The sequence below is a fragment of the Aythya fuligula genome, chromosome 1 (assembly GCF_009819795.1).
Source record: "Aythya fuligula isolate bAytFul2 chromosome 1, bAytFul2.pri, whole genome shotgun sequence".
NCBI classification, from domain to species: Eukaryota; Metazoa; Chordata; class Aves; order Anseriformes; family Anatidae; genus Aythya; species Aythya fuligula.
The window spans coordinates 132,163,766-132,176,087 of NC_045559.1; the positions used below are offsets into that span (position 1 = coordinate 132,163,766).

Consider the following 12,322-nt stretch of genomic DNA (forward strand, 5'->3'; position numbering starts at 1 on the left):
GTTCTTGCTTGAGATCACTGTCTATAGTATCATGAGATAATTGACTTTTAGTCAGTGATTTTCCAGGATTCAGGTCTTTTTAACTTTGTTTATGATTCAAGTAGGGTCAGTGCAAAATCTGAACACTAACAGAATAGTGTTTCATGTGCCTTACTACAAACCTATTAGCTAAAAGTTACACAACCAACAAAATCAACATGGTATTTATGCAAATTAAAACTTAAGGGTAAAATTTCAGCTGTCCTTGGTTATGCTGGGATGGAATTTGACTGTAGCCTCCATAAAAATCAGTCTTGTACCTCTGGACTGTCTTCAGAATCAAGAAATCTGGAAGATTTGGAAGGATCTGAAGAAAAGAAAAATTCAGAAATCTGGAAGGATCTGGAAGAAATTCATTGGTTGCTTTTTTTTTTTTCTTCCTTGTTTTCTCCTATACTCAACTCTTATAGCAGACTTGATGTCTACTCCCTCTCATTTGGCATGGATGTCTAGCTCCTTCCTACTTTTTTATTCTTTGCTTTCCAAAGGCTGCTGTCTTTGTGGTGTGGTGCATGATAGTTTTTTTGGATGTAAGGAAACAAGAAACTCTAGGAGACAGTAAGAGAAGTTACATGTGTTTCAGCTCATGCAATCACTTTACCAGCATATATGTACACTGTCCAGCTCCTGCTTCGCAAGACTTATATATACCTTACCTGGAATGGTTCGTGTGTCATAGTAGTGATCTTTTTCTTACCTGTTGACATCAAATTTGTATTTTTAAACTCTGTGGGGCATTTTGTTAATAGATGAACTAAACAAGCCGCCTTAGCTTGATTAAAACTTTTAAGTGTCTGGAGAATTTATAAATAGTTACATGTTGTTAAACACTGTGTTATGTACATTTTCAGTTCCTTGATTTTTATGCTTCTTATCCTCCAAGTTGCTTACTCATGGTATTCTGAGAAGAAAACTCTTTCATTTTCTTGGTTGTAGAAAGAAAGTGGTTCTTTAGAGAAAGTGATTGTAGAGGAGACTGGAACAGAAAGGATGAAGTATTTGATCGTTACCATACTGTACTAAAGCTACCTTGAAAATACTTTTTCTTTTTCAGTAGAAGTGGGTTGATGGTGGCCTTACCAATGGCCTTCCTGTCTTGCCTGCTGGACGAACCGTGACAATTTCTCCTTTCAGCGGTCGATTAGATATCTGTCCACAAGATAAAGGACGTGTGGATCTTTATGTTAAACTTGCAAAACAAGATATAATGGTGAGTTGATGGTTTATTTAATAACTTCAGAAGAATAAAAGGTAGTTGAGTAGTTAAGTTCATGCTTATTTTTGATTGTTTGTTTTCTGTATATATGTTACCTTTATATAACACTTTTGGCATTTTCTGCTTTGACATGGAGTGTAAATATTTCCTTAAACACAAGGGAAAGGAAAACATAAAATAAATTTTGTCAGAAAGGTTGAAAGTGTATATATCTAGTACAAAATAGAGTAAGTATGTCAGAGGTTATTCAATTTAAATAATCTAGGCTTGCTTTACATATCATTTGTCTTCAGTTAGGCAGTGTTTACAGAGAAAAAAAAAAAAAAAAACCTTAAGACTTCCCTAAAATACCTCGGGAGAGGGAAACTAGCACATCCATTCAAACATACTGAAATGAGCTGCTCTAACTGAATTTAAAATATGAGTTTTAAGATGTACATTTGAAATGATATATACTTGACACTTCATTGCTCAGTAGAGCTTATGTTAAGATTTTGAACCTTGTAACCACTACACTTTTCCAGAATTTTTGTTTGATATTACAAAAATGTTCGTGTTTAATGACTAAGGCTTAGACTGATTTTTATGACCTCCTTTTCATTGTTGACATTCCTGTCTCTGCAAGCTTTTTCTCACAGACTTCTATCACAGTCTTGCATCCTTCATCATGATGAAAGAAAATACTGAAGGCAGTAGGTTTATCATTGCTATCAAAAAAAACTTCATTAGAAAGAAAAAAGAATGGTTAGTAATAGTTGCTACACATCTTAAGTTTCACTTTGGCAGTTCTTAATATATTTTACTCAAATTCAGATAACATAATGTTCTTTGGTGTCCTAAACTGTGACAATTTCTGAATCTTTATAGTGTTTCACAGAGATTTCAAGCATCATAGTACTTGGTAAATGATCATAAAGCATGAGAATACTTATTTTACTTATAATATATGCATAGTTTGTTTCTTGGTTGCGGCTTTTGTCTAGTATGTAATGCATCTAGAGGTAGAAAATGAGTTGATGAGTGGATTAATTTTGAGAATTAATTGCAGAGTTGCATTGCTGCTTGGATTCTCCAAGTGCAGACTTGTGTAAAATATTGAGCAACATTTAAAACTATTATTTTTGAAGCACCTTTATGTTTTAGAGCTATAAAAAGTGAACTAAGAAAAATTTTCTTTCAACAATACCATAATCTATATAAAACAGAGTTGTCTATCTTTGTAACTGGATTGGAATGTGAACAGTGTTCTCTCTTCAAACATCTGCCCTCTGTTAGTGTCAAAATGTGAATATTTTTTTCAAATGATGATTATTTTGGTACTGTGTTGCAATATTTATATGGATAAAGTATATGGCTAAAGTAGATATTAAATTATTCGTATAAATGAAGTATTTAAACCTTTATTAAATCTGTTTGTAATTTTCTTGTAAACAACTTAATAATGTCTTTATTTGAAAACAAAGTTCTAAAATCTTAGTAGTGTATCAGGAAGGTCAACAAAGTGATCCTTTAAGATGTTAAGTAATTCTTACTTTGTTGGAAGTAGAAGCTGCATTTGTATTCATACGTAAAACGTTGACTGGGAATGTTTTTGCCAGGCTGGATGGGGCTTTGAGTAACGTGGTCTAGTGGGATTTGTCCATTCCCATGGCAGGGGAGTTGGAACTGGATGGTCTTTAAGGACCCCTTCAACCCAAGCCATTCTGTGATTCTATTATCACAGCAACAAGACCAGTTGCTCTCTGGATACCCAGTACCCTGAGCTGGTAGAAGGGGATGGGGAGCAGAATGTGGCCCTCATAATCCACAAGGAAATGGTTGGCAACCTGCTACAGCACTTAAGATGTACGCAAGTCGATGGGGCCAAATGGGATCTACCCAAGGGTACTGAGCGAACTGGCAGAGGAGCTGGCCAAGCCGCTTTGCATCATTTATCAGCAGTCATGGCTATCATGGGAGGTCCCAGTAGGCTGGCGGCTAGCAAATGTGACGCCCATTTACAAGAAGGGCCAGAGGGTAGACCTGGGGAACTATAGGCCTGTCAGTTTGACCTCAGTGCCAGAGAAGCTCACGGAGCAGATTATCTTGAGTGTCATCACGCGGCACTTGCAGGGCAAGCAGGCAATCAGGCCCAGTCAGCAAGGGTTTATGAAAGGCAGGTCCTGCTTGATGAACCTGATCTCCTTCTATGACAAAGTGACGCGCTTGGTGGATGAGGGAAAGGAAGTGGATGTGGTCTACTTTGACTTCAGCAAGGCTTTTGACACTGTTTCCCACAGCATTCTCCTGAATAAATTGGCTGCTCTTGTCTTGGACTGATGTATGCTTCGTTGGGTTAAAAACTGGCTGGGTAGCTGGGCCCGAAGAGTTGTGGTGAATGGAGTCAAATCCAGTCAGAGGCTGGTTACTAGTGGCGTCCCCCAGGGCTCGTACTGGGGCCAGTCCTCTGTAATATCTTCATCGATGATCTGGATGAGGGGATCGAGTGCGCCCTCAGTAAGTTCGCAGATGATACCAAGTTAGGTGCGTGTGTCGATCTGCTTGAGGGTAGGAAAGCTCTGCAGGAGGATCTGGATAGGCTGGACTGATGGGCTGAGGCCACATGTATGAAGTTCAACAAGGCCAAGTGCTGGGTCCTGCACCTGGAGTGGAACAACCCCAAGCAGAGCTACAGGCTGGGAGATGAGTGGTTGGAAAGCTGCCGGGCAGAGAAGGACCTGGGAGTATTAGAGAAGGACCTGGGAGTGATGGTGGATAGTCAGCTGAATATGAGCCAGCAGTGTGCTCAGGTGGCCAAGAAGGCCAACAGCACCCTGGCTTATATAAGAAGCAGTGTGCCCAGCAGGTCTAGGGAAGTGATCGTCCCCCTGTACTCGGCTCTGGTGAGGCCGCAGCTCGAGTACTGTGTTCAGTTTTGGGCCCCTCGCTACAAGAAGGACATGGAGGTGCTCGAGAGAGTCCAGAGAAAGGGCAACGAAGCTGGTGAGGGGTCTGGAGAAGAAGTCTTATGAGGAGCGGCTGAGGGAGCTGGGCTTGTTCAGCCTGGAGAAAAGGAGGCTCAGGGGGGACCTTATTGCTCTCAGTAGGTACATTAAAGGAGGCTGTAGCAAGGTGGGGGTTGGCCTGTTCTCCCACATGCCTGGTGACAGTACGAGGGGGAATGGGCTAAAGTTGCACCAGGGGAGGTTTAGGTTGAATATTAGGAAGAACTTCTTTACCGAAAGGGTTGTTGGGCATTGGGATGGACTGCCCAGGGAAGTGGTTGAGTCACCATTCCTGGAGGTTTTTAAAAGACGTTTAGAAGTAGAGCTTAGTAACATGGTTTAGTGGAGGACTTCTTAGTGTTAGTTCAGAGGTTTGACTAGGTGATCTTGGAGGTCTCTTCTAACCTAGATGATTCTGTGGGTTGTAAAGGACCTTGAAGATCATCATTTTCAACCCCCCTGCTCTGGGCAGGGTTGCCAACCACTAGGGCAGGCTGCAAGAGCCTCATCCAGCCTGGCCTTGAATGCCTCCAGGGACGGGGAATCCACAACCTCTCTGGGTAACCTGTTCCAGTGCCTCACGACCCTCTATTATGCTATATTCTGAAGAATGTGATTGTTCACACTAGGAAGTGGTCAAAATACTTACTTAAGCGAGTTTAGCTTGTGTCACGTACTACTCCCCCAGACAGTTCCTGGAACGCTTCCGTACGTAAAACATTTCAGAAACTCTGGGCAGTTTTACAGTAGCTTGTCTTAGAGGCTGTGAATTTGTGCCAGTTTATGTTGGTTTTCAGCAATGTACCTGAACATGTGTGATTTACTAGTATGGACACAGACATGCTGGTGTTTTGTTTTTACATATGCTACATGAAACAGATAACAGATAACAACACAGTCAAGCCTAACATAAGTTGCTTTAATATATTAATTTCTAGCACTTCTCTCTGTTGCAGCTGTCTCTGGCCAACCTAGTAAGACTTAATCAAGCTATGTTCCCACCAAACCAAGAGAAAATGGAATCACTGTACCAAAATGGATTTGATGATGCTGTTCATTTTTTACTAAAAGAAAACTGGTTTGAATAGATAGTACATAAAAAATAAACAAAACCTGATGGCTGTTGAAGCACAGCTATAGGTATCCTTACCTATCCTAGATTGCTGTCACAATTTCTGTTAATCCAAATAAAAATCTCATCTGGAATTGCTTCAGCTTCTGCCAAGAAAGTATCAATTCCATCCTGAAGAACTGTATAAACATGTCAGAATGGGAACTGTACTTGCCTGGTAATTGTTTTGTTTTGAGGTAACTCAAATTTAGATCCATTTTGCTGCAGCACTGGACTTTAACTTGGTGAGCTTGTGTTACCATAATTAAAGAAATTTGGAAGTCGTATCTGATGTTATTTGAGAGACTCATCATGGTTGTATCATGAAAAATTACAGTCTGTATTCTTCAGTTAGTATAATTGTTGTGCATGCTCATCAAGTGTTTACAATGTTGCTAGTTTAATGTATATTCTACAGTGTTCTAAGGATTTGAACTCAGCACTAGCCACAAGAAATAAAACATTTTCACTTTTACTTCTATACGAGTATTTTTTAAATAATAAAAGCTCTTGCTCTTTTCAGTGAATGCAGTCTCTAAATTTAAAAACATTATTTACAATTTTTAACAGAAGTGTGATGTTTGTGATATTTTAATACCTTGTGCATAGGAATACTTATTTTATTATGTTTTCTTCCTTTGCTAAAATATGAAAAATGGGGAACAAAATATGAATAAATATATTTTCTTGAAACCTATGTTGAGCTCATTTATTAATTTCTCAGAATGCTATAACAATCTGATTGTCTACAGAAAATAATCAGTTGGAAATAAGTTCAAGTCAGCCAGCAGGTAATGAACCCACTAATACCTTGTTGTTACTATTCCCCTTGTATTGATTTTTTTAAGTGCAGGTTCAAAATTTTCAGTCTTAATGCCTAAAATCCACAGCTGTTTAAAGTCAGTGTTAGGTTTTTAAATGTGCTTTTTGAGTTCTTAATACTTACAAAAATTTGAGATATTTGTAGAACTCTGAAATGATGGAAAATCTAGGGAGGTAAGAATAATTAAAAGCCTCTTCAGCACATAACCACATATTTCTGTTCATAGATTGTACCTAGGATTCACGTGGTAGGGATTGAATTATTCTATTAATTGTTTTTGTTAGAAAAAGGAGTAATTAAAACAGAATGTTTTGTACCAGCATTTTTAGATGCATTAGGTTCAGTATGCAATTAAAATAGGATAGCTGTATGACTTCCAAATCTGTAGGACAGCATTTTTACAGGTAGAACTGAGGTACATTACTTTTGTGCTGTCAAAACACTTGTGGCTGGCTTACTTGCTTACTTGTTTATACAAAGGATAACTTTTAGCATAAGTAGAAATGTGAATAATGCTATTAAAAATTTCTTCTTTAATGCTGATCTGGTGTAGCCTGAGTTTCTAAATCAACGATATTTTGTCAGTATGGCAGAAACTTACAGACTTAGAATTCTGAGGGTTTGGAGCTACTCAAAAGCTTTTGGAAACAGCATACGTGCTCCACTCAGTTACCCTCCTAAGCAGAAATAGAGCCATGCAGATTTAGAAAACCTGTAAAAAGTTTGTTTATCTGGATGCAGTTCTGTAAGAGTTGCTTTTAAAGAAGAAGGTTATTATCAGTAAATGAACTTTACGTTTAACGTATGTTGGTTTTGAGCATGGAGTGTCACAGTTAGCTATGCTCTTTAGTCTAGTAAAATCTGACTTCTTTCTGCATGTATTAATGTCACAGACAGAAACATATGCCATATCCTGTTCACTGAACTCTGAGAGCCACAGGTAATGTTCAGTGCTTTAGAAACTGACCTTCAGAGGTTTATGATAATTTGACAGAACACTTTTCAGAAAGAATAAAAATCATGCTTACGCAGATAAAAGCTGCAGAAGTGTTTATAATGATAAGATGAAGTTTTCTTGTTTGGGGTGGGGGGATATTTTTTTTATATATATATTTATCTTGGAGCATAAAACTTGAATGAGAACAGAAGTGTGTTCAGATATAACACCAATGTTTGGAATGGTTACTGAACAGCAAGACTCAGAGATTTTTATTACCACCATTTTATAAATATTTTCTGATTGTGTATGATCTACCAAAAGCAGAAGAACACGAGCCTATTGTCTTATTGTCTTTAAGCTGTTCATCTGGTCCTAAAGAAGCATAGTAAAGCACATTCAGACATTCAGAAATGCATTATCCTCAGCCAACAATGTTTGAACCCATTTTGTGTGGAAAAAATTAAATCTTCTTTTTTAAAAAAAAAAGTGTTTCTTGATCAAACAGGCTCGCAGGGCAGGATTTGCAGAAGGCAGTTTTAATTCATGAGGACAGTTGCAATGTCTTTGTTTTAGGGAATGTCTGCTTCTGTATGTTCCGATACTGTGAATACTACCCAATTTATTTCCTCCTTCAAACACATACAGCTGTATAATCTTGAAAATTTAAGATGTAGAGTTTTAAGTAAATGTATTTTTTCCAAGCTAAGTAGTGCTTTTGCAATAGAGATGTACCTTATTAAAGATTAATTTGTTTTCCTACTGGTTTGGTCTCAAAAATTGTGTGAATTGCTCACAATTACCTTTATTTATCTTCATAAACTTCAAAACATTAATTTAAAAATATCTATAATACAAAAGTAATGCTTTTGTTTATGAAAATAATTCAACAGAGGGGAGCCCATGTAGATGTGGGGAATAGTTTCTGTTTTATGTAGAATGTACATGCCATTTGTCACTACGCAAATGAGGGGTAACCTTTAAATGTTTGTAAAAGCTGCCTTTAGGATAGGAGGACTAGTAAGAGTAACTTAGGGTCAGTCTGCTTCATGGCAAAAGACGTGATTCCTTTCAGCTAACTTCCTGCTTATCTTCATCTGTAATATTCTGTCCATACCCTGTACCAGGTCTAGTTGGAGGTATGTATGGCTGTGTATGTTCCTAAGCTAAACCTTAGTTCTGTTTTAAATCTCTTCTATGTATTGTCTTACTGGGCAATTACATGCATACACTTTTAAATATTTTCTATTTAAACACAAATCTAATAAAGTCAGACTTATCTTAAGCTTTCTTGTATTGTCAGCAGTGATATTCTTCAAGTGAATATTAGCATTAAGGAAATTTAGTTTAGTTTTTTGTTTTACAACACTGCAGGTTCTTCAGTTTCATATGGATCTTTCCTGGCTAATTTTGCTGACTAATAGCTGGAATTTTCTGTTAGAGCATCATAACTCTATTATACTGAGAAAGGTTCTGACTCATTTCTCCAAAGCCTAAGGCAGTAGGGAGTCCTCTTTCAAAAAGTAGTGGATAAATGAATTTGAAAAGCAGTTACCAATCTCCTTTATCAAAACAAACCAAAATCAAATATATGAATTTCTAAGTTTAAGAATACTTCTTAAATAGATTCATTTCCTGTTAGGGTTTGTTTTAGGTGAAGTCCTTATAGGGCTGAAAGCATAATCTGCACTTGCTAGAATTTCATCTTCTGATGGACTTGCTACATAAATAGGCTGCATAACCTTTTTTAGAAAATGTTATTACTATCTTAAAAGGTTAAAGGAAATTAAACTTGCTAAATCTCATAACTATTTTCTACCTTGATGCTGCTGATAAGTGGTTCTGATGAAGATAATAGCATTCAATACTAATTAAATACATACATATGCCATTTCTGCTGAAACCTTGTTACTGTCTCTGCTGGTCACATTGTCTAGGAAACTTTTTTTTTTTCTTTTTAAACTAACATTTCACAAATTCTTTTGAAAATCATTAGTATCCATACGGTCAAATCTAGAAAAACAGATAAAGATAATAATTTATTCTGAAGATTAACACAGTTTTGTGATAAAGCACAATGTTAGTATATATGTTCTGATGTTATTCAGGTTATGCTAAGGATATGATAAGGTGTTTTTGGTTTTGTTCATGTTTGTTCTTTTGTTATTTAAATGCAGAGGTTTGTTTAAGCAGGCAAGAAATACAAATCTTAAGAGGTTATTAAGGAATAATTTGTGTCTGTACTGCATCTGTCTCTCTTGCCGTATAGATAGTAAAGTGTGTTTTAGGCAATACGGATCCTTTTATACTGAAATATTTTTTTACTGTTTTTAGGAAACTAGTCTGAGATACTGTTGTATTCTGGAGATATGCTTTAAGTGTGGTTGTTTTTTGTTTTTTTTATACGATCTAGGTATTGTTTTGTCTGTTTTTTTTTTGTTTGTTTGTTTGTTTTTCTCAAATCCTTTTTGTATTTCCTAAGTGAATAGGCTTGTGTTTGAGAATGTAAGCTGTATGGAGGTATCATTCCTCCTTGAGGCAAACGCCTCGTTGTGGCATTTTTTGCACATGCCACAAAGCAATGTAAAATTTGAAATGTGAGTTTTCTAATCACTCAGGTAATTTGTGAATTGGACAGCTGTGTAGGACTTCATGGCTTCCATTTTAATTTTGCTAGGGTTATAAAACATGACACCTACTGAGAAAACTGGAATTTCAGTGTGAAAACAAAAAATGTAGTAACTTTCCATCTTTCCTCGTTAAACTAAAAATAAAATCTAGAAAAGCTGCCAACTGTCCTTCCTCTCTTTTCAGCACTGGTAAGACCACATCCGAAGTAGTGGCTCCAGCGCTAGGTGGGAAAGATAGTGACTTACTGGAGAGAGTGCACTGCAGGGTTACAAAGACTGGGGCCTGGGGCGTCTGACATATGAGGAGAGACTGTGGGACCTGTATCTGTTTAGCCTTGTGAGGAGAAGGCTAAGGGGGATCTTATACATGTGTTTAAATAGCTGATGGGAAGGAATGTAAAAGATGGAGCCAGGCTCTGGTCGGTGGCGGCCAGTGACAGCACAAGAAGCCATGGGCACAAACTAAAACATGGGAGCTTCCCTTTGAACATAAGGAAAAAGTTTTTCACTGTGTGGGTAGCAGAGCACTGGGACTGGTTGCCCACAAAGGTTGTGGAGTCTCCCTCCTTGGAGATCTTCAAAAACTGCCTGGACGTGGGCCTGGGTACCCTGCTTTAGGTGGTGGGTGGCCCTGCTTGAGCAGGGTGATTGGGCTTACTTGAGCTCCGTAAGTACCCTCTAACAATGGTTCTGTGATTCTGTGATTTACTGTAGAATTTGTTTGATATTGTGATGGTTTTACCCTGCTCCCCCTCCTCAAAGGGAAAGGGGGAGAAAATATGATGGAAAGGTCTTGGGTTGAAATAAGTGAGATCACTCACCAGTTATCATCACTGGCAAAACAGATTCATCAGAGGGGAGATTAATATCATTTATTGCCTATCACTAGTAGACTGGAGCAGTGAAAAACTAAAAGCAAACTAAAAAGGTTCCCCTCCCCATGGGGAATAGGAGCTGCAGTCAGTCCCTGACACTTCATCTCCTCTGCTCCTTCACGGTCACTCCCTGCCCATGCTCCACGTGGGGTCCCTCCCACAGGATGCTGTCCTTCCCCAGCTAAGCCTGCAGGGGCTGCCTACAGGCAGCAGCTCTTCAAGCACTGCTCCCACACAGCTCCGTCCCACAGGGTCCATCCCCCAGGAGCAAACTGCTCCAGCACGGGTCCCCCACGGGTGGGCGGCAGCTCCCCCCAGACCCCTGCTCCTGCGTGGGCTCCTCTCCACGGGCTGCAGCTCCGGCCTGGGGCCTGCTCCTGCGGGGGCTCTCCATGGGCCGCAGCCTTCTCCAGGCCACATCCACCTGCTCCAACCGGGGGCTCATCCACCCATGGGGGGGCTGCAGCGTGGAGATCTGCTCCATGTGGGACCCATGGGCTGCAGGGGGACAGCCTGCTCCACCAGGGGCCTCTCCACAGGCTGCAGGGGAACTGCTGCTCTGTGCTTGGAGCAACTCCTGCTCTCCAGCTGCACTGACCTTGGGGACTGCAAGGCTGCTTCTCTTAATCTTCTCTCTCCTCTCTCCCAGCTGCTGTTGCACAGCAGTTTTTCCCATCTTAAATCTGCTCTCCCAGAGGCCCACCCAGCATTGCTCCCTGGCTCAGCTCTGGCCAGCATCAGGTCCCTTTTGGAGCTGGCTCTAATCTGACCTGGGGCAGCTGCTGGGCTCTGCTCACAGAGGCCATGCCTGCAGTCCCCCCACCGAAACCTGGCCCCATAAACCCAATACACATATAAATATTAACATTCTTTACACCACAACATTGACTTTTTAAAGCATAAATTGGAAGAAGTAATATTTCATGTGTCTAATATTGATAAGTGCTTGCACTATAAGCTCATTTCGAATTCTGTCCTGATGTGTTATTCTGTTCTATGCTGCCATAAGAGTTCCATGACCTTGCTGACTGCAACATTTTTTTATTATTATTTTTTTTTTTTTACTATTGCTATTAGTGTTAGTGGCACATACTACCTATTATTTGTTTTTATTCCCCCTGAACTTTCAAAGTACTTAACCTTTCTGACTTGACGTTTATGTACAACTTCTTTGGAAACATTATGTATAAAATACCTTGGCTGTTTCTGAGAAGCATGTGAAAAAGTGCCAAAATTGTATTGACCTTCATTTGAAGGGCCATTGATCCAGAGTGGAGCCAGTGATATGAAATGTAAAGAAAACAGCTCCATTCAAGTATATGAGTTTTCTGAATGGGATGCCATTTAAACCTGCCCTCTAGTTATATCTGCTAGATTAGGTACGAATTCTTGTTATTTTTGCCAAAATGCCAGAGATGGAAAATTTCACTGAATGCATTGACCTCTTTGTGCTTGTTGTACTTGAAGGTGACTTTGGTTCACTGACTTCTGCCTTCAGTTCTCTTCACAGAACTGAATCTTCCTCTCCGGTGGACTTAACACCTTGCACTGTAAAGGATGAAATGACATTTTCTCTCTCTAAAGCTACATGTTGAATGTATAAACATGCCATGTATTTAAACCATTAATATTTAACTCAAGTTAAAAATTTAATCATAGAATCATAGAATATCCTGAGTTGGAAGGGACCCTTAACGATCATCAAGT

The 12,322-nt window shown here is 39.1% G+C and overlaps 1 protein-coding gene across 3 annotated transcripts in view; it reads left to right on the top strand.

Annotated features, from left to right (window-relative positions):
- PNPLA4 (patatin like phospholipase domain containing 4) overlaps positions 1 to 12,322 on the top strand; it is a 42,931-nt gene that overhangs the window by 18,417 nt on the left and 12,192 nt on the right. For 2 of the 3 annotated variants that reach the window (XM_032207850.1, XM_032207851.1), the window contains exons 8-9: positions 1,097 to 1,249; positions 5,196 to 5,825. In XM_032207850.1, coding sequence (XP_032063741.1) covers positions 1,097 to 1,249; positions 5,196 to 5,327 — 285 coding nt within the window. In that variant the 3' untranslated portion in view covers positions 5,328 to 5,825. Of the gene's footprint in view, positions 1 to 1,096; positions 1,250 to 5,195; positions 5,826 to 12,322 lie in introns of those variants that run through there. The other variant, XM_032207852.1, reaches the window with a different exon arrangement.